The sequence below is a fragment of the Planococcus citri genome, chromosome 4, assembly GCF_950023065.1.
Source record: "Planococcus citri chromosome 4, ihPlaCitr1.1, whole genome shotgun sequence".
NCBI lineage: Eukaryota > Metazoa > Arthropoda > Insecta > Hemiptera > Pseudococcidae > Planococcus > Planococcus citri.
The window spans coordinates 72,051,441-72,076,856 of NC_088680.1; the positions used below are offsets into that span (position 1 = coordinate 72,051,441).

The window sequence follows — 25,416 nt, forward strand, 5'->3', positions numbered from 1 at the left end:
TCTGCTGGAGGCTCCAGTAATTTTCAAAAAAGTCGCTGGAGGCCCTAAAATGACTTGAACCCACCTGAAGTCGTCTTCAGAGGGTGTTAAAATTCGAGTGTAGAGTGAATTTCAGCTTTCCATCTCCATTTGATGAAATTTTGTGAAAATTTAAAGTTTCAAAAATCTGCTGGAGGCTTCAGGAATTTTCAAAAAGTCGCTGGAAACTCCAAAACGACTTGAAATTTACCTGCAGTACTTCGTAGCGTATTGAAATTAGTTTTTAGGATAAATTTTAGCTTTACAAACTCCAATTTGATGGAATTTTGTGGGAATTTCGAGTTTCAAAAATCGGCTGGAGGCTCCAGAACTGCTCAAAACGGGTTGAAACCGTTTCCAATCGATTTGGCATGTCGAAAATCGGGTATATCCCAAATTTCAGCTTTCTTGGTCAATTTGGTAAAATTTTGATTTTTTCCCTCATTTTTAGCCTAAATTGGATTTTCAAAAATTCACCAAAAATCGAAAAACGCACTTTAGCACTTGAAATTTTGACAGGTGATGAATTTTAACATGATCTTTCGATCTACCTTTTGTAAAGTTTGAAAATTTTCGTGCAAGTTCTATGTTGAAACGCAAAATCTGCGATTTCGGCTGACCTGTCAATCAAATTCAAAATGGCCGCCATTTTGTAAGTAAGGCCAACTTTTTTTGGGGCAAGTTTGCTTTAAAATGTTCCTTAGGATGTCCCCTTTAAGAAAAAAGTTGTCCCGGAGGATCGGCGGGGGGGGGGGTTCAATTACTCCTATTGTCATATGCCGGACTATAATGAAGTGTTTACCATTATTAATCGCTGATTCATAAGCACTCCCCTCCCCACCGCCTTAGTAACATTTTTTAACTTACGTAGGTACTATAATGAGGCACTATTTACAATGTATGTAATAATGTGGTTTGAGTTATTTTACGTGGAATGGACGTGTTACAATATTTTATTATGAGAACTCGATAATTATGGTATCAATTGATTTCAAAAAATTAGCTACCGATATTATGATTGTGTAATTGTTGCGAAATAAATTTGCCCAGTGGCCCGAGTAAGCCTACAGCGTCAGCAAATATTTGCTTCGCGTAACAAATTGGTATTATTTTTTTTTTATGTTGCGGAACCATAATAAACGCAAGTACGAAAGATGGGAAATGAGCGAAGCTCGAGTTATTTGCGATTCCCCCTCAACTCTCGAGAGTAGGTACGTTTTTATGACGGCTTATCGGAATACTAACGATTGGATCCTAATTGAAATATTAAACGATCGCAGTTTGCATTATTCGATGATTTCCTAGTTAGTCATTTTCAAAGTACCTACCTACGAGTAAAACTGAGGTTACACACGTTTTCGTTGTTCATTTCGAGTGGGGATTTAAAATTTTTATTCAATTATGAATCTCGTTAATTTTATTTTTATATTCGTGGCGTTTTCAGCAACAGCATTGGCTTCTCCTCGAGTAAGTACACTAAATAGGTATAAATTTAATAGAAGTAAGTAGTTAATAACTTGCGCATGCAAGTATAGGTACCTATTTTGGTGAAAATGTAACATCTACAACATCGAATCCAGCGAAGTAAATCGATAGAGACCATTGCATTGAAAGCCCACAAAATTGTAAGTTATTGTAGATATTTGTAACTGCATTGCCAAATGGCTACAATTTTTCTCGTGTACGAATGAAAATCAAATTTCGGGGCTCGGTGGGCCCTAAAATCGCTTACCTACCTACGTAATTTCAATTCTAGTTTAACTATTCGTCATACTGATTAAATCTTTCAGAAACGAAAAGATGATGAAGATTGGGGACTAGCTGGCGGTGCGAGTACCGTCGATGTCGATTCGCCCGAAATCATTAGATTGGCGGAAAAATTGATGAATACATTGAACTCCAATCAAAGAATTAAACGTATCTTGAAAGCGAAACAACAAGTAAGTATGTCTAGGTATGGCTTTTTCCGCGACTATTTTTCGATCAAATTGCAAATTGCAAACACAAACCATTGATCGAATCGACGGTCAAGACGTTTTTCATTTTTACCTATCTGTTTGTTTGAAGGTGGTAGCTGGGACGTTGACCACTTTAGATTTGGAAGTTTGTCCAGATATCTTTAGTAATGTTAGTACCAATTACCAACTACCTATATATTTTTACTCACATACTGAATCATAGCTACTTAAAAAAAAATTATCTACTTATACCTACATGTGTGCATGTAGTACATATACATATGTATCTGCATTATCAAGTACAACCTATACCTAACTTCAATATTAATCATACTCATTAATTTTTCAGGGTGACGGATGTAAATTTTGTAGAGCCAAAGTTTGGGAAAAACCCTGGGAAAACTTTTTTCAAGTAACCGAGTTTATTTGCAGGTTGCCACCGAATGCAGGCAATAAAAACAGAAGAATGAAAGCTATGTAAAAAAATTGGCCATAAAATAAATTGAAAAATCAAACCTCTCGTATTTTTATGCTGACAATGTATGAGATTGCGAGTCTGTGGCTGTCTTTAAACTCCATTTACATTTTATTCAGTAAATTTTATCAAATCTATCATCTATGTTAGGTATTTAACCTTAACCTATACCTCTGTACCTACACTAATTCAGTAATTTGTTTCATGATAAAATTGTCAATAGTGTTCCTTATTGTACCATCAACTTATTTTACTCGAATGAAAGTACATATAGGATATACCTAGGTGGTTAAACAGCTTGAGCAGTAAAAGAATAACGCTTGTGAAATTTATCAAAAGGAAAAAATATGATGAAAATAAAAAAAATGAAATCACTGCAAATCAACTAACAATGATGCATTTTAATTAAAATTTGCCAAAAATGACGGAAAAGTGTCGAGAACATCCAGCTCCTAAATTTGAAAAAGAAATACCTCCGGCTCCGGGCTCTGGCACGCGGCACCAGCTCCGGAGATTTTTTGTAAGTGCCTCCGGCTCCACTTGAAAGTTAAAAGTCTTGAAACAGTTGAAACAGCAATCTCTTGCTCTGGCTCCGGCTCTCGGAGCAAGGCCAAAAAAGGGTACTCTCCGGGGGCTCCTACCCTTCAGCTCCGCCACCGGAGGTCGTGGAGGGGGGGCAGAGCCTTCCCCTCCGGCCGCCAGCTCTCGAATTTGAAAAATATACCTCCGGCTCCGGGGGTTTTTTGTAAGTGCATGCGCCTCTCCTTCCGGCTCCAGTGCAATATAGAAAAATTTCAAGTACCTCTGGCTCCGGATCCCGGAACAGGGCCAAAAACAGGTACCCTCTTGGGGGGCTCCTACCCTCCCTCTCCGCTCCGCTCCACGATCCATGTCCTATCGTCCTATCTTTCAAAGCTAAATGTACCGCATCAGGCACTTGCTCTAGGCCATTGTGTAAGTGTAAGTAATACTCGACTCTATCTAGTTTCCGATTGGCGATTGGTTTTCGTTTTCATCTTCACGATTGTGAAATGTATTGATTTGATAGATTACGTTACGGTTACGTTACGTTACGTTGCTCGATTCATCCATGGAGGTTTGGTTTTTGTTTTTCGTCAAATCGGAAACAAAATGGCGGTCTGATATATCTGGTTTTGTAGTACTCTAGTAAAACGTCAGCGAGTTGAATTCAACACCGCCGAATAAAAACCTTATGGTGTGTTTTTAATCATGACTTCATAGGGAGATTATTTCAGATCGCTTAGTCAGTGGTGGACCAATTTGGTGTTGTGATTCTGATTATCTAATCATATGATGAGTAATGAGTGATAAATACAAAATTATGATTCATTTTCTATGCTCCGCTGTTGAGATTACTTACGTTTACTTGCGTAAAAGCTACTCTACTTTTAGTTTTTCGTCAATTAATTCCCAATTTTCATAGCCTTAATCTGTAACCAAGTGTGCAGTTGTAATCCAGTAATCGCGAATCATGCAAAAATTACAACTTATTAATCCAGTAAGTGCAAATTCCTCAGTATTCTTAATGATTTACGTTTATCAAGAGTGATCTAATTATTGTCACCAATTTTAGGTAATCCCTCTGGTGGAATCATTACCTGGAGGTTTAGCTGTCGGGGACCAACTAACGGTAATTGGAAATACGCATTTGAACGCCAACAGGTGTGTGTGTACTGTAGTATAATGCAGTTGATTGTCACTGCGTGAAATGAATAATTTGTGCGTAGAATATGTTTCTGTAAGTTATTTGATTGAGCTCTCGTGTCTAGATTTTCCTTGAACTTGCAATGTGGTCCCAGTGTTTCACCTCGGGCTGATGTAGCATTGCACATGACACCGGATTTCAGTCGAAATGTCATCATTCGTAATTCGATCCAGAACTACGTTTGGGGTGTTGAAGAATCGATGGGAGGTATGCCGTTAGCTCGAGCTCGACCGTTTCAAATCGACATCACTTGCGAAGCTTCCAGATTTGTTGTAAGTGTACTGATACGGTAACGAAAACCATTTTGTAATATTTTCTTGATCATATGTTTTATTGTTAGATCGTATTCGACCATCAAAGCGTATTCTACATGAGCCACCGAATGCCGAGTAATCGTATTACGCATCTTGCGGTAGACGGAGAAGTTATGCTGAACGAAATACGTCTTTCTGCGTCTCCGTCGTCGATGCCCTACGCTGGTGCACCGCCACCTTACGCCGCAGCGCCCCCATATCCTGGTACAGCTCCTCCGTATCCCGGTGCTCCTCCTGCGTATGGTTCAATGCCTGGGGTGCCCTATCCCACGCAGCCTGGTTCCGTGCCTTATGCTCAAGGTGTTCATGGAGGGCCTTACGTTCAACCGGTAAGTTTACCCCGATTCTAACAAACATAGAAGTCGAGTTGAACATTGTCAACTTTTCCACAGACGAGCAAAGTAACAATAATTCGATTGGAATGCGATATTCCGTTTGTGGGTTTTGAAAACGAGTTAGTTTATTTGCCCCTTTGTGGCTTTGTAACTGATAGCCATTTCTGGGTATTGTTTGTGTTTCAAGAATGTGTAAACAAAAAATTCATTCCATTTAATCGATTAGATTTCTTTTGATATACTTCCTAGTTTCAGTACTTGGAGGATCGGTTTTTCCTACACTGGGAATTAATTACAACATTTGATTCCTCTCATTTCCAAAAGAACCCTTGTTTGTTTGAAATCAATTTTTTTTTCGATGTGTGTTGCCGTGTTTGGAATAAAGAACAAAAATCATCTCGAATAAGCGATTCATATTTCCGAATTCCGACTACTTTTTGTCTCTAAAATTCTGTGGAATGAGTGACAGTTCAACGCATTCGTTTAATTGTAAACAAACCGATTCGGCATTTCTGAGTAAAAATAGTTTATGAACTGAGTATTACACAAACACATTTTGCTTAATGTTTTCAGAATCAGAACAAAGGTCCTCTTGGAAATTTGTTAGGAGCTGGTGTAGGCGCTGGCGTTGTTGGTGCTGCTTTGAGCGCTAGATCTGTGAAACCCGTACGTTATAGTCTCGAATCGAAATGCATTAAATTTATATTTTTCCAATTGTTTGACACTAAAATCACTTCCTGTTTTTTTTTTTTTTTTTTTTTAATAGAAAAAGATTATGAAACATCAGAAGAAAATGGCGAAAAAAGCCTTGAAATATGGCGTTCCTATTGCTGGAGCTGGGGTTGGAGCTTACGCTTTAGGTAAAGCTATGGGCCATGGTCATCATCATCATCACCACTTCGGCAGAAAGAGCAGCAGTAGTAGTAGCAGTAGTAGCAGTAGCAGTAGTAGTAGTGACTAATTCTCAGGATTTTTATGTATTAAATTTAATTCGAAGTTTTGTAATTCATTGTAATACAAATCGTACCAAATAATTTTAATTTAAAATACTGTTACGTTTACGTGGAAAAAAGCCTTCCTGTTAGTCTAAGAGACTGATGTAGATGTTTGATCGATTGAATCAAATATCATGTACTTATAAATTGTAAATATTTTATGTAATTTTAATAATGGTTCAAGTTTAAATTCCAACAGAATTATTTTTTAACTGTTTAAACTTCTACGTATTACCATAAATTAGTTGATAAGAACTTATTGTTTTCTTTTTTACGTATCGTGGATGTTATATGTTTCGTTATTAATTTGAAAAGAGAACATGGAGTCTAAGCCATAGCATTTTTATTTGTTGTCTAAAATGGTGTGATGCGAAGTTGAATGGTCCTATTAGTATTAGAGGAAAAATCAAGAAAATACGTAGCGCCAGAACTGAGACAGAATTAATAGGTCTAAAGCAATATATTATAGGTAAATGATACAAATTGATACATTTTTGAAATAGCGTTAATTACGTAACCACATGCAAGACTCATAGTCTGTTCCATAATGTTTATAGGTTGTTACGCATATGCAACAACACATTTTAAATATTTACAAAAAGTACAAAAACCCAAATTAAAATTTTAGGTACCCTGTACCTGTCAATTGCGATTTTCGCGGAAATTCTCAAGTGAGCTGACTAATTTTGGTAAAAACAAATTTCTCCTAAATTGAGTTTTTCTATTAAGTAAAAGAAATAATGGCAATATTTTCTAAAGAATTCGCACTTGCCAAGTTTACATTATTTCAAGAGAAAAAATGTTGCCATTTTCAGATTCAAAAATGGACAGATGATGTATATTACATTCGTATAGCATACATCAGTGTCCATTCAACTGATTTTGCTAAAATTTCATTCAAGGCATAGGTATTAGGTATACACACCGGCAGATGTTCAATTTTCATAGCATCTGTAATTCGTTTCTAAAATGACATAAGTATGCACATTTTATGACAAATAGAAAGACGTGATTTCAGATTTCCGCAACATAGTCGACGTACAATTCTTTCGTGCCGTGAACTCTGGTGACTATCGTCGAATTTCAAAAGTGTTGAAAGAATAACGATCTATTGGCTCAGCATCAGAGAAAACAGTTTTGATGATCTTACTCTTCGGACTTCCTTCCTCTTGCAACCATTTCTTCCTATTGATTAATTCCGCTATTGAACTTTATAAGAGCTAAATGTTTTCTAAAAATACACACATACTTACATCACTTGGACTTTATCGACTTCTCCTTCGAGAACTCCCTTTACTGTATTCGTTGATGTATTCCTGCACCAACCTTTCAAATCAAGTTCTAGGCATTTTTTCTGGGTGAACTTTATACAATGAAAACACGTTAATTTGAGAAACTCATTCCGATTATTATGGCACTAAAAACTACTTACTTTTCGGAAAAATACTCCTGAAAAAAAATAAAAATTCGAGCGCGCGAATTGTAATAATAATATTACAAAATAATAGCGGATTTTCTCTTATCGAACTACTCTTTAAATATAGGCGACTGTCGCTCTACCTTGAACCGTTCCAAATACTTCAAATTCTACTCTCACGAGTTTGGTGGACATGGTTATCGTAAAAAATTTGATATTTGATCTTGAATCTTGATGAACTGGAAAAAATTTATATTCAATTTTTACTTCAAGTTATAATAATCCTAAGAATGTGGATATGAGGGATGTTCATTTCATTAAAAATTTTGGCTGTTCGCACTTACTTCGTTAATGTATAGTTGTTAGTAAATTAGTACCTCTACCTCTACCTTAAATACAGGTAGGTACAGGATCACCTCGGCAACCAAAAAATTATTATCAATGATTTTAGCTCTATAAACTCCAGGTCTAAACCGGTCGGTACTGACTGATACAAGGGGATCTTTGAGGACTTGAGGAGTGAGGACGATTGGAGGACTAGGAGGACTTTGAGTTTGGGGCTTATCTGCAGCCAATAAGCGATCGAATATTAGGTGAAGAACCAATCAGAACTTGTATAGCTCAAAGCTCAAAGCTATACTTCTCACGGTATGGCGGTAGGGTACTGTAAGTCTGTAAGGTCACGCGACTGAACTGATAATAACTGATAACCGAGTCAACATTGTCAACAATCAACATAATTTCGGAACTTCGGAAGGACAAGCAAAAAAGTCGGACTTTACGAAAAAGTGACGTGAATAAGAATAAAATAGTTATGATATAATGAGTAATAATCAAAGAAAGGTCTGCGGTGTACTTCGAGTGTAACATAAGTGTAACTAGCTGTGTAAATAAATATTGATTTTATAGATTTTCATCGACTGTAATTAACACAAGTTTCATTCAGAATGAGAGAACCAAAAGAGAGCCCATGGAAATTCAGCGAACCATTGTCCTTCCGTAAGTGGCTGAGGAAAACTATGACACCAATGGGTTACGATAAGGCGCTGAAAAGGAAAGAACGACTCGCCGTCGTATATTTCTTTGCCAGTTTGTTTGGCCTGAATCTGTGTGCGAGGGAGATTTGGAACTCCCGTAAAGATGCGCCGGGTGTTGAAGCGGAACATCCTGGTGAGGAATATTACGCAATTTGAAAACTAAGTTAGAAATGAGTGATGGATTATGATGAGTTAATACTATAATGTTTCTTTGTTTTTCAGGTTTGCAACAGTATTTGGCTGCAACGCCGGTAGAAGATGTACCTGACAGGAAAGCTTATATTCTTAGCTATGAAAACTTTAAATTTAAGAAAATGGAAGTTATCGATGTAGATGAATTTGAAAAAAGACGCCGCGAAGGATCCGACAAATGATATGATTTGGAAGTAGTACGATTTGAAATGTATATACGTTGAACGATGTCGAGAATTGTAACCATTAAATTAAAATTAATTATTGATTTTTACACTTGATGTTTTTATTATTTCATCCTCAATTTGCAATTGTCATGTCTCATGTATACTTATTTTTTACCTTGCTTCCACTAGGTACATGTCTGATTTTCTTTTCTTTTTTTTTTTTACTGAAGATTTTATTGTTGGAAAACTGTGTCAAATGTAGACTAACACGATTAAATTACATTTCAAGCGGCAGAAATTGGGTGTATGTTTCGTGTCGCGAATCATTAGCCATTTTTAATTACGTTGAATTGTACTTGAGAGCATTCAACATTTAGGTCAATAATGATGAAAAAATACTATATAATGGCGGGAAAAATTTGAAGTAACCATCTTGTGTACTCAGTTCGTTTTCAAAACTTTTGAGTTCTTTTTTTTTGCGTAGAAGGTTTCATTACTACTTCGTTACAATGAATGTTACTTGGGTGCTATGTATGTTCATCTTGTCAAAGGTAAGCGTTTCTTTTCAAACGAGTGTGTGTGTGTGTGTGTTTTTTCAAATGTTGCTCGAGTTTTACTAAATATTTTTTGATTTCAGATCTCTCAGTCGGAGAGCTACACTTTACAGTTGAGAGCCTCCGCCGGTAATCGCTACGCGGTGCCTACATCAGTTCTGCAACAAGCGTCAATCCCCTCCGTGACTGTTCCAGTTGCCCGTCAAACCCTGCCTACCAATGCCAATATCCCTGGAGTTTCAACTGATGTAAACGTAGGTGCAATATTCCCGGGTACTCAAACAACTGTTGGGACAGCTGGACTCGATGTACTTCGCAGAGGTTCAGAACTGATCGCCGATCGTATAGCTTCAGCTCTGGGAGGAATAGCTGTGCTTGTCGACGTTTTACGGAACACTTCTGTAAATGGAGATGTAGTTTGGGCCAATATCGGCTCCACTTCTCAAGCTTTGGCCACTAGACTACTGACCGTCGGCATGAACACGGCAAATACCCTTTTACAAGAACTCAACGGCCAATTGTCAATCAGCACGAACCCTGCTAACGTGCTTCAAAACTTCCTACCGAATATCGAACAGTTGGGTTCAATCGGCGCTTTCTCACGATCTCCTGGAATATCGAATCAAGTTTTTTTCCCTAACCGAGTTTTTACTACTGGACAACAGAATAACGCTAGCGGTTCGGCTCCGTTGAATACTGGATCGAGCAATTTGGACGGTGTTTCACCTAGGATAACCATCACATCGACCAGTCGTCCCGGATTGAATACACCTTTGAATACGACTAACCCAGCTGAAACTGTTACAAACACAGCTCAAAACATAAACTCCGAAGTAGAAACTTTCTTAGATAATTTGAGCAACAATGAAAACTTCGATGTAAATCCGTAGTAAGACACAGTTTTTTGATAAAAATTAACAAAATAAAAAAAAAATTATTCACTATTTACTTGAGCTTATTTTAAAGTTTACAAAATTTTAGTATGTCGATTATTGATCTTCTTATACGGAGGCGTCCATCTGATTGCTGATTTGTCAATATGATACTTCGGCTTTTTATATTGCTTCGATAAATCGTGAAGAGATTTAGCCGTCACACTAATTACGTGATTGCCTTTCCAGTACTTGAGTAAATTCATAGACTGAAGCGTCGTTATAATGTCCGTTTCCGTTATACTAGTTTTATAACTGAAAAAGATATAAGAATTTAAAATATTGCGAGGCGATTATCGATTAATTATGTTTATGCGAAATCTTCGATTATTACCTTAATTCTTTAATGGAAAGAGGTTTACACGAAGCGTTCAGATGCTGAAGTAATACCCAAGACCAATAAGATCTGTAAGATAGTAGTCCAAGATCGGATAACGGCTTTTCCGGACTGGCAATTGCTCCTTCTATTTTGCTTAATTCGTAACTAAAAGCGATCAACAATTTTCCATATCCTTTTCTCTGGTACGGAGGTAGAGTTAATATACAAGCGACGTTATTACCTTCGGAGGAAAATTTTTCCTAGACATTGATTATAGCATTAATATAGAGAGCAGCGACTCAAAACTCAAGCTCTAGACGATGGGTACTAACTTTTGAAAAATATCCGATAATGTGAGCTCCATTTCTATCTACTTGGCACATAACGTAAAACATGAAGGGGCCCACGTCGAAAAACAACGTTTTATGGTCCAAAAATAATTTAGCCATGAGACATAAATTTTGGCAATATATTTTATGCACGCTTCCATCCATTTCCCATATTGATATCGAACCAAATCTGTAGATCTCTTTACCAGGTGGTTGACGGCAGTTACACTCTGCTCTGTGTAAATTATACGACATTTCGAAACGCATATACCGAAGACAGTATTCGCATATCCACAATTTCGGTACTTTGCCGTAATCGTCCGGATAAGGACTGAAATACCAAGTGTCGATTTCAAAACAGCCGATTTGAATTCTCGTGATGTATTTGACTCTAGTTAAAGCTTCGTGTTCTCTTTCCAAAGCAGCTGTCTCCGGGTCCATTTCGGCAATCGACTGCCAAAAAAGTTTACATAAGCTATAATACTTTACTGAAGGTGAAAATGAAAAATTAGTGAACTTTTCGACTCACTTTAGGAACGTGATTAATTTCATTATGACGTCTTTTCTGATTTCGAGTAATTTTTCGGTATCCTCCTTCGTTGGAATCGATTGTAGAAGCAGCGATGGCTTCGCTGAGAATTTGTTCACCAGGCTTGGTATCATCATTCTCATCCAGTAATTCTTTCACTCTAAATCAATTCGTATGTATTAGATAGTGTCAGCAGCACACTTTACCTGATGAATGAAAAAAGTCTCACTGTTCAGGAGGTAGCCACTGATCCAATCGTCGATCGCAACCGTCATAATGGACATAGTACTCGTTATAGTTACGTTCTTCGTTGAAACGTTTATGTATGATTTCTGCAGGATCTGAAACCCAAACACGGAATTTAGCGTATAAATTGAGTAAATAAAATGAAATTGAGCTCTGAAACACTTACACCACTTCTCATTTCGTTTCGCCAACGTTCGTCCCGTATCCAATTGTGATCCTGATTGAGAAGTTTCGTTTGTCATTTTGATAGATTTGGAAGCATAAATCAAAAAATTGCTATCGAAAAAGCGAGTAATATTTCAAATAAATTTCATCATCGCTTCAAATTTTTTTTCCAATTTTTGTAATTTGCACAATGATAAATTTGATAACGATTGTTTTCTGCTTCATAGACCAACTAAAGTTCTAGATTAGGGAAGTATACGCATACGCCATTTTGGTTCGACACAACGGATGTAAACAACATTAGAACGTATGTACGCATACAATCTTACGTGTAAAAAATGCAATTTTTTCGATTGTTCGCGGGTTCGGGTGAATTTTTAAGTAGTTTCCAGCTAAAGACAATGAAATTTCCTATCGATTGATGTTAAATTTTTGTTATTTCGCGCAAAATTGACGATTTTCTGAATACTTATATTATCCGATTTTTTCATACTATATGTGTCAACTTTAAACTAAAAATACTCGAAATCTTCAGTGAACACACAGGTATTTTAATATAGCAAAATGTTCGTAATTTCTTCGTCTTTAAAATGAGTGTTTATCGAAAGCTCTACATGCAACCGTTCAAAAGTTGTAGAAGTTTAAAGTTGCGAAAACAATGCAAAAACCAACCGCGGATGGTAAGTATTGAACTTTGAATTAGAATTACTCAAAATTTTCAACGAACACATAGGTATATTAATACAGCAAAACGTTCGTTATTTTATCCTTTTTAAAATGGGTCTTTACCGAAAGCTCTACCTTCTACCGTTCAAAAATTCTTGAAGATCAAAGTTGCGGAAAGTGTTCAAATTGTGTTATCACTGTTATCAGTCACTTAGTGTTGATTGTAGAACATTTTCCGCAACTTTGATCTTCAAGAATTTTTGAACGGTAGAAGGTAGAGCTTTCGGTAAAGACCCATTTTAAAAAGGATAAAATAACGAACGTTTTGCTGTATTAATATACCTATGTGTTCGTTGAAAATTTTGAGTAATTCTAATTCAAAGTTCAATACTTACCATCCGCGGTTGGTTTTTGCATTGTTTTCGCAACTTTAAACTTCTACAACTTTTGAACGGTTGCATGTAGAGCTTTCGATAAACACTCATTTTAAAGACGAAGAAATTACGAACATTTTGCTATATTAAAATACCTGTGTGTTCACTGAAGATTTCGAGTATTTTTAGTTTAAAGTTGACACATATAGTATGAAAAAATCGGATAATATAAGTATTCAGAAAATCGTCAATTTTGCGCGAAATAACAAAAATTTAACATCAATCGATAGGAAATTTCATTGTCTTTAGCTGGAAACTACTTAAAAATTCACCCGAACCCGCGAACAATCGAAAAAATTGCATTTTTTACACGTAAGATTGTATGCGTACATACGTTCTAATGTTGTTTACATCCGTTGTGTCGAACCAAAATGGCGTATGCGTATACTTCCCTAATCTAGAACTTTAAGACCAACGATAGAAGGAAAGGCCCTCTTGAGGCCTTGTTGAGACGTTGAGGTTGAGACGGTAGACGGTCTATGAAAAAAAATTTTGATCCGCGAGGAGCGCTTCTGTTTCCCCTTTTTTACGGTTCCTCACTCCTCACTTCTCCTTCATCGCCAAGCTTCCGATCCGTGTAGGCGGGGCGCGGGGACCATTATTATTTGATATTTTTGAATTTGATTTTGAATATTGAACAATGAACATGAACAATAATAATTGAATATTGTTGAACCCTGAAGGCGAAGGCCTGAACCACATTGAACATTTACTCATTTATGTCGACCAAAATAAAATTCTCTCGCTCATTGGCCATTCAAAAATGAAAATGAAACGCCTTATTGAGCACGATTCCACTAATCAATCCATTTCACCATTTGATTGAATTGGACGTTGGGATTGGAACTTGCAACATTTTGAGAAACTTAGATCCACTTTTTGCGTTCTTGAAAACTTCGGAATCGAAGATTGTGGTAACTCAAAATATTTCACCTGCGATTTGATCGCTTTGTCATGTCTGATGTGGTCTCCGGAAGCAATTTACTTTTATTCACTGCCACATTCTATATCTATTCTACTTCTATTCGATTTTCTGTAGTATCAGTATTCAGTATCATCCCTACCCGTAAGTTGACAACCATGGTCACCTCATCAGTTACGGAAACTCAAGCTCACATCAAGATTTTCTATAATCCTGCAATGGCTATTTCTACGAATAAATATACTAAAACACGCATCTGATCACCATCAAATATATGAAACATCAAGTAAAATTGGAATCTCAAACGATTTATTAGTTCATAATTACAAAACGAGATAATACAGAAGGATAAATTACGCTTGATCTTCACTTTTAGTGGTTCTTGTATAAATCAACTGAGCATGATGTTTCACAACTTGTCTGATTAAACCTGAAAAACAAAATTTCGTTAGAACGCATATCGACAATCAACACCGCGAATAATGTAAATAAATTAACCTTTTTCTAATAATTCATTCAAAGCTCGACGCGCTAAGGATCCACGGACTTTCAATCTTTCGCTTACCACCGAAGGAGTTATCAATTTGTAGGCGGGCACTTCTTTCAATAGTTTGTCATATGAAGCTTTGTCTAATAACACTTGATTGTTGAGCTTGTCACGAACTTTTCCTTTCGACCATTTCTAGAGAATGATACGTCATTGTAAGTAATCAAAAAGTATACGAAACTTCAGATGATAAAAACACTAGCAGTAACTCACCTTCTTCTTAGCTTTTCCACCGGAACCTCCTTCTTTCTTCTTTTGAGTTTTTTGCGGCTGTTTGGATGATGAACCTTTGGCATCTTTTTTAGGAGCCTACAAAGAAAACATCATTATTTCAATATATCGAGAATTGAAGCGCGAGAGTATCGCACTGATCATGACTTGAGTAACACGAAGTAAGATTTTGATCACAATAAATACTGAAAGTAAATTGAACGTAGAAACACTCACCATGATGACTGAACTATTTTCTTAGATGGGCGATTGAAATTAATACATGAATAATCGAAATTAAAATAATTAATTACGTTCCACGATTCCCCAAATATTTTCAAAGATCGAAAACTTTTCACGAGGGCCAACGCGAGCAAAAAGTAGAGAAAAGCAACTGCGGTGACTTTTTCCGAAGTCTGAACGGATACCTAGTTTTGGCTTTTTAGACGCAACTTTCCCAGTTCTGGTTCAGAATTTCTCCGTTCTCTGATTTCAATTTTTCTTCAAAACGGAAGCTAATCGCGTAAAATTTATCAACATTCGTCTCATTTCTAATCAAATAATTAGTAGAAATAATGTTAACTTTCCTCATCTTGATCGTTTTCTTTAAAAAAAATGAAATTGCGAAGCTGGAACACTGGAACAGAACCTAGAATAATAGGTATGGGAGAACCACTAACTAGCGCTCTCGTAAGAGTTTTTCGTAAACTGCACGAAATATGCTGAAAAGTGAAATTTTTGGGTCGTCGTTGTGTTCGATGATTGGTTCTCTCGAGAGTTCGTGGTTCATTAAAATTTTCCTGCCTTCTTCCTTCTTCATTCAAGTTCGCTAGGTTCGGTATGTCTCTGCAGCAAAAAAGAGTATCTAATGCGTAGCCACTTTTTTAATCTGTATACGTCATCTTGATAAGGAAAATGAAACGTTTATTATTTTTGTGGCATTTTAAATTTAATTTTGTGTTCGGTTGAAAAAATGTAATTAATTGTCGTCTACGTGAAACATATTTATGTTTAATTTTAATAATTTAGTTCTTTTGTGTCGCGAATCTTGATATTGTAAAGGTAAGAGTAAAACAACACCAACTACATAGGCGTTAATGGAAGTACATTACTCATTTGCCGACTCACATACCAATACGGTGTGTGTTGTTCGGTTTCAAACACCTTCGCATGTAACTTTGGTGTCGGTGACTACTCGACGGTGAATTCTCGGTTGTTTTTCCGTTCTTTCGGCTATACAGTTTTAATGTGTTATGTCTTTTCTGTTTAGTGTTTCAGCTAATATGGATCTTGTTTCTTGCGTTATTCCGGTCTCTGTAATCGCCATTAGCGGTCTCGTTGTATATTATTTATTCAAGGTGGGTCTGAAAGAGAAAACGTACGAAGAAAACGCTGCCGAACAAAAGAAAAAATACGGATCGAAACTCAAACCTAAATATCCGCAACAGAAGAAACCTTCAAAAGTACCGACCAAAGAGAAAACTAGCGCAGAGAAAAAGCCTAAAGTAACGTTTCAAAATCCGGTCGGAAAAGAAATCAAGAAACCCGAACCACCTAATATATCTTCCGCCGTGGATAAGCCTGTAAGTATCCATTTTTCGATTACGTGTTACACCGTCGCAGATAACCTTATTTCATTCTATTTCGTAGGATGGAAACGCTAGTGTGAAGAAAAAACCGGAGAAAGTGCAGCCGAAACCCGCCAACCCTGTTGTTCCTAATACTAACGATAAAGTTCAACCTGTATCTAACCCTAGCGGTAAACCAAATACCGAACCACTTATCGTTAAAGTATCTGCAAACGGTACTTCAGATGACGCCACCGGTGTGCCAGACACACTTAAAAATTTGTCGACCTCTTGTATCAGAAACGATACCAACAATAACATTCCAGTGAGTAAATCGAGCTCGTTGAACGAAAGTACCGACGCCGAAGATACAGACAGCTCGTACAACAACGACAGAACCAACAGCATTAGTTATTACAATAGCAACACGTTGAACGGCGAGAAACTTTTGAAAAACAAACCCTCTACCGGAACTGGTTCCGATACCGAAACATGGCAAAAATCCAAGTCAACCGAAGCGACGAGTAGCGCTAAAATGCAACCGCCTCAAAAGAAGCCCAAAGACGATGTCGTTAAAAGTCTAAAAACCGACGATAAAAACAAAGACAAAGCGAAAAAAACCGACGAAAAAGCGCCTAGGAATGCCAAGGAGACGTCCGTCGATAAACCGAAAATCCCGGTTTCCCCTTCGAAATACAAAAAATCCGAAGATAAATCCAAGAGCCAAGAGACAGCGGTGGTTAATTCACTCTTGACGCCGAATAATTTGAGCGACGAAAAAGAAGCCAAGGTTAAAAACGATAGGAAGGCCGATGTTGATAAATCTACGCACGCTGTCGGCCCCGAACAAAACCCCGACAAGAAACCCAGCGATGAGAAAGAAAGTGGCTGTCAGCTCGTCAAGCTCGAGAAGACTCAGCCTCACAAGAAGAATAACGCTTCTTCTAACGGCGGTAAAACCAGCCCAGTGCAGAATGGCAAGCAAGCAGCAAATGCTAGTAAAGCTGCTAAAAGACATACTACCGAAATGAAAGCCCTGCAGAAGATAAGTAAGTGCTGCTGCTTGGAAGGGAATTTGCGTTTTTTTCCGAGTTCTATGTAATGTATGTGCCCCATTTCCGAATCATTTCTATTCTTCAATTATCCGGAGTGATGCGTATTCGCTTAATGAGTTGCAATGTTGAAGAGGCGTAAAAGACATGTTTTAAAATGATTTAGACACACACACACTATCATTATTTTGTACTCTAGTTTCTTTTTTTCGCGATTTTAAAGCTGATTTATTCCAACATTTTCTCGGCCATTTTGACTGTATTGTTCGATTTCACGAATGAGAGTGGTGAGATTATGTTCTCGGTTGTTTTCCAATATGAAAATTCAGACGAAATTTTTTTGTACATCAATACTAATCGGTAAGGTACTATTTATTAATCAAAGCTGGACGGATAATTTGAGTTGATGCTTGAAACTAGACTCGCAAAATCCAATATGGTGGTTTCTGAAGCCTAAAGTGGTTTGCGTATAACTTCGAAGTATGGATGTGTAAAAATAGTGAACGTGATAAATAGCAGCGATTTGCATTCGTTTAACATAACAGAAATAAATAGCCTATAAGCTGTTTGAAATTAGAAACGTCGAAATTTTTTTTGAGACGATTGACGATTCTTCCGAGTGTGTAGTGTGTAGAACTGTAGATTAACATAAATACCTATATAAGTATATCGTTCAATTGTTGGAAGAAGAGAGCTTCTCAATTGATGTAGTTTTCTTGAAAACCCGATATAGTTTTATTAGTGTAAATTTTTTTAAATGAAGAAAAAAAAAATCATCAACTAAAACCCCGAGTACTGCCTAAACTAGGAAGAGTTTCTAGTGTGTTATCATTTGTTGAAAATCTGATTCTCAAAATTTAATTACCGTTCCATTTCGATGGAAAAATTAATTACTCATTCGACAAATTTTCGCTTCCTACGTGGCCCTATTTTAATACCGTTTGTGATTTTTATTTTTTATTTCGCTAGCAAATGAAAACGACGGCCCAGTAAATGTTAATCTTCTGATGCCTCTTATCACGAAAGCAGAGTTGTCACGAACTGAGATACAAAACCTAATCGACTGGTTATTAAATAAACAAAACGAAGAATGTATTAGTGACGCGGAATGGATCGAAGTAATTATTATATATTATTTGCTTATTCGAGTATCGGAGTAACGAATAAAGAGGACGAAAAACACTTGTAATCTTATCGCGCGTGTTACAGGGAAGTCGCCAAGATCCGGTGGCCAAGTTGAAAAAACAACTAGCTGAAAAAGAGAAACTGTTGACGGCCGAGCAAGAGGCTCATCAAGCGATACAAAGTAAACTGAAAGAACTTCGTACCGAGTTGAACGTCGAGAAACATACCAGCAGACAGTTGGAAGAAACGTTGAACGGACGCCAGGTTGATTTGCAATCGCTAAATGCCAAATTACAAGCCGCTCTCGAAGAAAAGCAAACGTTCACCAAACAACTACAACAAGTACGGCGATCGTTTCGTTCGCCTCTCTTTCCACCGCTGTTTTGTTCTGTTTTGTGTTTTACATACGAAGTGACACGCGAATTAATTTTTTTCTTATTAGCTTCAATCGCAACTAACCGAAGAACGTATGATGATGCATTCGTTGAAAGAAGAAAACGCCAAAACGAAAAGCAGCCTTCAGCAAGAGTTACTCTCGCAAAGGCAACAATTAGAAGTGCATATCGCTCAATTAAACGAGCAGCATCAACAAGTAAGTGACGATGCAGCCTCGAATGTCGTACGTGTAACGTGTACTAAGCGGGATGTAAATCGAAGAATAATATTCGCGTCTTTTGTCTTTTACGTAGGCTATCGTAACGTTAGAAAGTCAATTAGGCCAAATGGCGGCCCAGTTACACGAACAAGAAGCCGCGAACGCGCAAATGAGCGAAGAATTGAGGGAATGCGTCATGTTGCGCGAACAGATCGCGCTGCAAGACAACCAAATCGCTCATCTAAGGCAGACAGCGACTGCTACTCAAGAGTTAGCTATTCAGTTGGAAGTAAGTGTTATCGCCGAATTCGAATTCGTTGAAAATACGTACGTATTCTCAATTGCGACGACTAGACTGGTGTTTACTCGTAACTTGTATGTTTCGTAGGAATTGAGAGCTGTTCGAGCCGAATTAGACCGGCATTTAGCCAACAGCCACTGCGAAGTGACTCGACTTTCCGAACAGTTGGCCCGAAGAAATAGCGAAATCGACAAATTCAACTCGACGGTGCAAAATATGAAAATAGAAAATCAAGAATTACTCAAAGAAAATGCTCGTATCAATGAACAGGTAATCTATTCGAAATGCTAAGCGTTATGTGTAGTTAGGTAGCGTGTTCAGTGTACACACTACACAAACACACAAATATTGCGAATACCACGTATCAACGGTACAGATGTGTGTGTACACTCGTATGTACATTGTACAATTACCACGAGTTTACCGTTTACCTTTACAATAATCACACGAGTAGTTATATTTATTAGTCAGCGATAAAATGCGACTACGTCCTACGTCAGGTCGCTGCGAAAATGTGCTTCCTCGTGAAAAAGACGACGTCATCGTCAGCAAAAAAAAAATAAAAAAGAATTTGGTTCGAAATAGTATGCCGTACAAAATGTGTTGTCTTTGCTGTCGTGTTAGAATAGTACGAGTAGAATCTGCTCGAACGAAACGGAAGTCAACTTGAGAATATTGTTCTTGATATTCGTTGAAGAACTATGGGCTAAATTTTATTCGCGTAATGAACGTATCTACTTATTATTTTTAAATAAAATATGTATCGGGAAAAAACCAATATGGATGGTGATTAAGATATGTAATCAAAATATGATTTTACGGTCAACGTGATTGTAATTACGATTAGTCGATTATCAACGACAAAGTGTGCATTCGAAGAATTATCGATATGACGCGTTCTCGTCTTAATTACTTCGTGGTACGGTCATCGTCATTTTCAGTATTGAAAAACCAAATTACAAGTAGGTACCTACTCGAACATATCTGCGGGATTGAATTTTTTTATTTTTAATTGGACACCCGTGTGGCGTGTATCATCATCGATCGCGTACTTTATACAATGTGATGATAAAATTAAATAATACCAATATACTCGTATATGTAATAAGAAACGTGCGAGAATTCGTTGAACTGTATATTGTGTAAGTACGAGTAAGTAACGATAAACCAGTAGGTAGGTAATTATACGTATGTAATCGTAACGGGTAGAGAGGTCTAGAGGTATTCGTTTGCGATACGATTATATAAATGATTTAATCGATTATTTCAGATAAACAACGCTTACAGCGAAAAGAAACAATTACAAATTGATAATGAAAAATTGAAGGATCAATTACTGCAGTCTCGCGAGCAATCGAAAAGTGCTCAAGATATCGAACAGTGAGTACTGAGTACACAAACACACACCTACGCCTACGCGTACTCCCTATAAAACGTTTTGGGACGAATTACGTACGCTCGATGATTCTAATGTGCGATTGTCTTTCTTTGTCGCGTTTCAGGTTAGAGAACGAATTACGCAAATACAAAACGCTCGTCAGTGAGAAAACATCGGAGGTAACCGAACTGAATAATCAAATAAGCGAGCTAAAAGCCTCCCTGCAACAGAGCGTTTCTCGTAACGTAGAATTGCAGAAACAAAACGAAGCTGCTAAAGAGATCGAGGATAATTTCAAAAAACAATTGAAGAAAAACGACGTTAGTATTTTATTCTTAATCGTATCGTAATTAACAACCACGTGGTTTACCTAACACGTAAAGTACCGGCTATCGTAACGAATTAACAGACTACACGAGCAGCTTGCTTATGTCAAAGTGATAATAATTATTGTTCGATAAATCAGTTAACTCTTTGTTCCACTTAATTATTGCGTATACGTAATTACGAGTACGTACGTCGTCGTACGTGGTACACTTGTAGCTGTACTTGCGATGAAAAAGCAAAACGAAATCTACATATTAACATAATCGACAAAGAGCTAACAATCTCGGCCAAATTAATTACATATCGATATAATTTTACAAATCTATGCGAGTTTTTTTTTTTTTTTTGTTTGTATGTATTTAAAACGATACACGCATAATGTACCTACATACCTACATACCTATAAGACTATTGTTTTTTTTTCTCGTTATTAATGTGTAGGAATTACGCTGTAAAAATTGGAATGCTATGGATGCTTTGTCCACTTTGGAAAAATCTTATGAGAACAAAGTCAAAGAATTACGTAATTTATCTCATGTAAGTAAACACGTCCTCTCTCTCTCTCTTTCGCACGCATACACATACCTACGTTGCATATTTTTCTCGCGAATTGAAGCGCGAAAGAAAAATTTTCTCGATGCAGTCGCGCGCACGCAAGAGGACAAAAAAGACAGATACGATACGTAGCCGAAGAAGCGCGATATGACTGCCGCAGGCCACTGCCAGTGTCACCGGTGCGACGCGGCTCGGCGGCGACTCTTTCATCATGAACAAAGATTGCGCTATATTTTGGCTTTTTTCGCTTTTCGCCGTATATTGTTTCTTATTCGCGTGTTTGCGGCTGATTTTTTATTTCGTATTCATTTCGGTAGAATTTGTTGTATTTAGCGCGGCCGTTGTGTTCGAACTCGATGCGCCGGTTGTGAAATTCTTGGCTAAAATGTGTAACGCGTCTTGACTGTTGAAGGCGAGTTCGAACTGCAACGACCGGCGCGGCGATGCGTTGGTTTTTTATTTCGTTAGTACATACGTATTTACTCGTAGGTGGAACGATTGTAGTTACGAACAATTTACGTGTATCACTTTGATATATTGATTTTGCGTAGTGCTTCGTTGCAATTTTTTTTCTTTTTCTTTTTCTTTTCCTTTTTGTTTCGTAATACGCCGCGCTGTTTTTTATTTTAATTTTTTGTTATTGCGAAATTTGGTCATTTTATCATCGTTGTAGTACGGGTACCTACTACCTAGGACCTAGGTAAAGAAAGAGAGTGATTTTAATGAATAAGGCGTCGCGTTATCGATATTTTGTACATATTAACGGTTTAATTGTTTTGTTCTCGTAGGAAATTAAAGTAAAAGAACGCGAAGAATTGGTTTCAAGGCTGAAAGGCGGATTTATACCGGATACCGAATTAAATTCGAATCCAGTTGGCGTCGAGGTTCGAATAATCATTCGTATTTTGTTTACAACTCTATCGCGGCGTTATTCGAAATAATTCAACGAATTATTATATTTTCGCTTTTTTTTTTTTTTTTTTGCTTCGTAATGCAGGATCACGAATGGTTCAACAAGGTGGAGAAATGGCTGAAAATGCTAGCGTCCTCGTCGTCGCAGCAACAACAACAGCAGCAGCAGCAACAGCCGAGAGTGCCCGAAACGTCGACGGGATCGCCTCAAAGGCAACTCACAAATTCCACTACGCTTTCTGTAGATGATAAGGTCATTCCAGACGCCGGTCAAATCAACATGTTGTGTGCGCTAGAGAAACAAAATACCAAATTGCAATCGATGGTCAGTCATTATAAAGACATCATCTGCGATACGGTAAGATTTGACGACGTGTTCGGTACGCGTTCGAATATTTTTCATTCGACCGGCGGCTCTCTTCCGAATATCGCGTCATTTTAAACGTTTCGTTTTAAAATGCCCACGTAGGAAGGAATGCTGAATCGTTTAGAGCAACAGGTGAAACAGCAAGAGAATCAATGGATCAAACAGATACAAGCGTTGGAATCGAAACTAGAATCTCTATCCAAAGAAAAAGAATTATTGTCCAGCCAAGTGAAGGTAGTGTTTTGAAATTTGCTTTTTACGATTTTTCGAAAGTCCGAGTAGCTCGCTTTTCTCGGAACCGTCGTCGCAAATGGGAAACTCCCATTTGCGATCGATGAAAAGTTAAAATCGGCCATATTACATTATTCTCGACGATTCTACGTCTTTTTTCTCCTATTCCTAAGTATTTCTCGGGTTCGATTTCGTTGATAATTTCGTTTAATTAATCGCAGATGCAGAACGGTTGTTCTAAAGAAGAACAAGACGTCGTAGACCATAAATTCAAATACGAAAATAGTAACAAAGATGGCAAACACGCCGCATCTATTCTAACTACAGATTCGAATGTCACCGTGGCTAATTCTTGAACCGGTTCCGGTCTCGAAAGAGTCGCGAGATCGCGCCCAACGTCACTGTATGCTGTATGTTTTCATACTATGTATGCGTGTACATATACATAGTATATTTATGTTCTTTTTTTTCTTATTTTTTTCTTTCTTGATCAATGCGTGTCGTTGTGTTTGATGAATTAACATATTTATGTAGAGTAGTGGTGAAGAGAGTAAAGTGCAATATGAATTATCGTATCGTTTTTTTTTTGTTTCTTTTTTTTCCCTTTCTTTTAAATCGCTAGCCGAAACAATTTATAATACATTTTTACGGACAATATTTATACGTGTAGTTACGCTTGTAATATTTTTTTTTTTTTTTTTTTTTTTTACAAATGTTTAAGTATTATATGCTATATCGTATATATTTGTTATGTGTTAGTGAACTTATATAATTTTTTTAACGCGTATTTGTGAAGTTTATATTTGATAATGCGGTTATAGTAGTAGTTTAATTACTCTTAGAAAAGTTTTTCTTTTTTATTATTATTTATTTTACGCATTCTCCGAAGCGCCTAGATGCGAATAAAACTGTTACCTTTTTACCCCGGCCCCTCTACTTTGCGAAGCAATACCTATTTTACTTACACCCCCGCTGTGCCCGTTGTGTAGACGTGAATTCTGTTTGTTTTTTTGTCATTTGTGCGTTCGTGTGATTTTGATATCATGTCAACGTACCTATTGTAATACCTACTATATTGTTTAGAAAATTTGTTTTTTTAAATTATCATTTACGCATAATTTATTATCGTCGGGAAATAACTTAATATTCTTGATATCCAGTTTTATTGTTAAAGGAAAAAAAAAATACGAATTTTTAGTATAATTTTTTTATACGTGATTTTTGTTTTTTTTTTTTAAATTATTTATTGTCGGTCGTAATTTTTCTCGTTTTCGTCGTCATTGTCGTCTCTCGTTTTTTAAGTGCATTTATGTAATGAATTTTTTTTTACGTGTGTTCAGATTTTATATACCTACGTGTTTTGCACCACGCTGCTTAAACTCGGAGAATTTTGTATCGCTCCGAATTTTAGCCCGGTTAAATGCATCGTCATTGAATGTCGTATTTTTTTTTTTTTTTTGTCGTATTTACATAATATTTGTCTGTAACGATGTTTTTTTTCTCCATTCGATGTGATTATTTGTACTACGTGCGTTTATGATGTCTAAATAATAACGATTTTTTTTAACCCCAACGAATGCGTAAGATGGTCAGTGAACAAATATGGCCAAACGTCCTTTTTAGCGGATATATTTTCCTCGTTTCTTGCGTATATTGTTGTAAAGATTATTTTTAAAAATATTCAATTTTTTTCTAGCTAGATTTATATTTATCGGTAAAAATAATGTGAACGAATTGTGAATGGTATTTATTACATGTTATTTATTAATTGCCTGGTGTACATTTTTTTTTTTTTTTTGGTAGGTATTTTTTTTATCAGACGTAGTTAGATGAATCGAACGTACTCGTAGGATACGGCGGTGTCACGACAAGTTGACGCGAAAAAATAATGATGATTTTTGTTTCGTCATTTTACACCGCACCGTATAATGAACTGTAATGAAAAGGTAAATTGAATTTCAATCTCGGTAATTATTATTATAGCTTTATATTTTTCTGCGGTTGCGAATACAGTCGATAGTACGATTAATTTTGGGGATTAGTTTGGGCGACTGGCGATGGGCCGGGTGTGGGTGTGGGTGTCGTAAATTCGAGCATGTGTTTAGCTTAGCTTTAGCGTGCGCCTTTTCGTGTACACAGGACGGGATGACAGCGCACGGGCACGATGCGATGGGCCGATAGGGCGGTGGCGAAGGAAAATACTCGTAGGTACGTAGCACTTACCACAACAACAACGACGACGACGACGACACTAACGACAGCCATCAATACAGCTGTCATAGGTGCGTCCTCATTTCACACGGTCGGTGATTGTCCCAGTGCCCCGGAATACCATGTCCTATTTTTCCACGAAATACGATTCGCACAAACGTACGAGTATTTGTGCTTATATACAATGTGGTATCTACCTACCTACTAGAGTATTATCTTCTGGTACATATTTCACGAAATTGTCTTTTGCTTGTAAATACCGCGATTAAATTATATTATGTACGAGTATCTGGTTCTGTATTAGCTG

The 25,416-nt window shown here is 37.1% G+C and overlaps 6 protein-coding genes across 8 annotated transcripts; 3 read left to right on the top strand and 3 right to left on the bottom strand.

The window, feature by feature from the left end:
• The first annotated feature begins 1,188 nt into the window (after positions 1-1,188).
• On the top strand, positions 1,189-2,678 carry LOC135844376 (uncharacterized). Its single transcript, XM_065362540.1, has 4 exons — positions 1,189-1,485; positions 1,809-1,958; positions 2,086-2,145; positions 2,326-2,678. Exons 1-4 carry the CDS (start codon positions 1,420-1,422, stop codon positions 2,455-2,457), a joined length of 408 nt encoding a protein of 135 aa, XP_065218612.1. The 5' UTR covers positions 1,189-1,419; the 3' UTR covers positions 2,458-2,678.
• A 1,045-nt stretch (positions 2,679-3,723) lies between these two features.
• Positions 3,724-10,078, top strand: LOC135844375 (galectin-4-like). Of its 2 annotated transcripts, XM_065362538.1 has the most exons (8): positions 3,724-3,970; positions 4,046-4,134; positions 4,242-4,449; positions 4,518-4,820; positions 5,400-5,492; positions 5,593-7,831; positions 8,148-8,408; positions 8,498-8,741. In XM_065362538.1, exons 1-6 carry the CDS (start codon positions 3,944-3,946, stop codon positions 5,785-5,787), a joined length of 915 nt encoding a protein of 304 aa, XP_065218610.1. In that variant the 5' UTR covers positions 3,724-3,943; the 3' UTR covers positions 5,788-7,831; positions 8,148-8,408; positions 8,498-8,741. The 2 variants fall into 2 exon arrangements, with proteins under 2 accessions (XP_065218610.1, XP_065218611.1); XM_065362539.1 differs by lacking the exons at positions 3,724-3,970; positions 4,046-4,134; positions 4,242-4,449; ... (1 more) ...; positions 5,400-5,492; positions 5,593-7,831 and adding exons at positions 7,900-8,081; positions 9,272-10,078 and having other exon boundaries at positions 8,498-9,185.
• On the bottom strand, positions 6,263-7,609 carry LOC135844378 (acylphosphatase-1-like). Its single transcript, XM_065362543.1, has 5 exons — positions 7,583-7,609; positions 7,382-7,477; positions 7,254-7,270; positions 7,075-7,184; positions 6,263-7,006 (listed from the first exon to the last, which is right to left on the bottom strand). The coding sequence occupies exons 2-5, from the start codon at positions 7,431-7,433 to the stop codon at positions 6,892-6,894; spliced, it is 294 nt and encodes a 97-aa protein (XP_065218615.1). The 5' UTR covers positions 7,434-7,477; positions 7,583-7,609; the 3' UTR covers positions 6,263-6,891.
• Positions 10,079-10,113: 35 nt separating the features above from the next.
• Positions 10,114-11,933, bottom strand: LOC135844374 (histone acetyltransferase KAT8-like). Its single transcript, XM_065362537.1, has 6 exons — positions 11,710-11,933; positions 11,527-11,638; positions 11,298-11,457; positions 10,772-11,221; positions 10,455-10,699; positions 10,114-10,375 (listed from the first exon to the last, which is right to left on the bottom strand). The coding sequence occupies exons 1-6, from the start codon at positions 11,783-11,785 to the stop codon at positions 10,156-10,158; spliced, it is 1,263 nt and encodes a 420-aa protein (XP_065218609.1). The 5' UTR covers positions 11,786-11,933; the 3' UTR covers positions 10,114-10,155.
• Positions 11,934-14,017: 2,084 nt separating this feature from the next.
• On the bottom strand, positions 14,018-14,883 carry RpS25 (ribosomal protein S25). Its single transcript, XM_065362542.1, has 4 exons — positions 14,725-14,883; positions 14,491-14,586; positions 14,229-14,412; positions 14,018-14,160 (listed from the first exon to the last, which is right to left on the bottom strand). Exons 1-4 carry the CDS (start codon positions 14,725-14,727, stop codon positions 14,084-14,086), a joined length of 360 nt encoding a protein of 119 aa, XP_065218614.1. The 5' UTR covers positions 14,728-14,883; the 3' UTR covers positions 14,018-14,083.
• A 406-nt stretch (positions 14,884-15,289) lies between these two features.
• Positions 15,290-24,668, top strand: LOC135844373 (ribosome-binding protein 1-like). Of its 2 annotated transcripts, XM_065362535.1 has the most exons (15): positions 15,290-15,549; positions 15,758-16,070; positions 16,138-17,104; positions 18,077-18,225; positions 18,317-18,574; positions 18,675-18,824; positions 18,922-19,116; positions 19,216-19,398; positions 20,399-20,508; positions 20,631-20,826; positions 21,275-21,370; positions 22,177-22,272; positions 22,386-22,658; positions 22,770-22,901; positions 23,120-24,668. In XM_065362535.1, exons 2-15 carry the CDS (start codon positions 15,771-15,773, stop codon positions 23,252-23,254), a joined length of 3,240 nt encoding a protein of 1,079 aa, XP_065218607.1. In that variant the 5' UTR covers positions 15,290-15,549; positions 15,758-15,770; the 3' UTR covers positions 23,255-24,668. The 2 variants fall into 2 exon arrangements, with proteins under 2 accessions (XP_065218607.1, XP_065218608.1); XM_065362536.1 differs by lacking the exon at positions 21,275-21,370.
• The last annotated feature ends 748 nt before the right edge of the window (positions 24,669-25,416 follow it).

What these genes read in the sequence shown, in the direction of transcription:
- LOC135844376 (XM_065362540.1), top strand. Translation starts at nt 1,420, where the DNA reads ATGAATCTCGTTAATTTTATTTTTATATTCGTGGCGTTTTCAGCAACA. An exon ending in CAGCATTGGCTTCTCCTCGA is followed by an intron (nt 1,486 to 1,808) that starts GTAAGTACACTA and finishes TAAATCTTTCAG; the next exon opens with AAACGAAAAGATGATGAAGA. An exon ending in GTCCAGATATCTTTAGTAAT is followed by an intron (nt 2,146 to 2,325) that starts GTTAGTACCAAT and finishes TTAATTTTTCAG; the next exon opens with GGTGACGGATGTAAATTTTG.
- LOC135844375 (XM_065362538.1), top strand. Translation starts at nt 3,944, where the DNA reads ATGCAAAAATTACAACTTATTAATCCA. An exon ending in GCGAAGCTTCCAGATTTGTT is followed by an intron (nt 4,450 to 4,517) that starts GTAAGTGTACTG and finishes TTTTATTGTTAG; the next exon opens with ATCGTATTCGACCATCAAAG. An exon ending in GAGGGCCTTACGTTCAACCG is followed by an intron (nt 4,821 to 5,399) that starts GTAAGTTTACCC and finishes TAATGTTTTCAG; the next exon opens with AATCAGAACAAAGGTCCTCT.
- LOC135844373 (XM_065362535.1), top strand. Translation starts at nt 15,771, where the DNA reads ATGGATCTTGTTTCTTGCGTTATTCCGGTCTCTGTAATCGCCATTAGC. An exon ending in AACAATTGAAGAAAAACGAC is followed by an intron (nt 20,827 to 21,274) that starts GTTAGTATTTTA and finishes ATTAATGTGTAG; the next exon opens with GAATTACGCTGTAAAAATTG. An exon ending in TATTGTCCAGCCAAGTGAAG is followed by an intron (nt 22,902 to 23,119) that starts GTAGTGTTTTGA and finishes AATTAATCGCAG; the next exon opens with ATGCAGAACGGTTGTTCTAA.
- LOC135844378 (XM_065362543.1), bottom strand. Translation starts at nt 7,433, where the DNA reads ATGTCCACCAAACTCGTGAGAGTAGAATTTGAAGTATTTGGAACGGTT. An exon ending in GTCGATAAAGTCCAAGTGAT is followed by an intron (nt 7,007 to 7,074) that starts GTAAGTATGTGT and finishes ATTAATCAATAG; the next exon opens with GAAGAAATGGTTGCAAGAGG.
- RpS25 (XM_065362542.1), bottom strand. An exon ending in GTGGAAAAGCTAAGAAGAAG is followed by an intron (nt 14,413 to 14,490) that starts GTGAGTTACTGC and finishes ATCATTCTCTAG; the next exon opens with AAATGGTCGAAAGGAAAAGT. An exon ending in GAATGAATTATTAGAAAAAG is followed by an intron (nt 14,161 to 14,228) that starts GTTAATTTATTT and finishes TTTGTTTTTCAG; the next exon opens with GTTTAATCAGACAAGTTGTG.
- LOC135844374 (XM_065362537.1), bottom strand. Translation starts at nt 11,785, where the DNA reads ATGACAAACGAAACTTCTCAATCAGGATCACAATTGGATACGGGACGA. An exon ending in GAAACGAAATGAGAAGTGGT is followed by an intron (nt 11,639 to 11,709) that starts GTAAGTGTTTCA and finishes TTTGGGTTTCAG; the next exon opens with ATCCTGCAGAAATCATACAT. An exon ending in CAGTGGCTACCTCCTGAACA is followed by an intron (nt 11,458 to 11,526) that starts GTGAGACTTTTT and finishes GAATTGATTTAG; the next exon opens with AGTGAAAGAATTACTGGATG.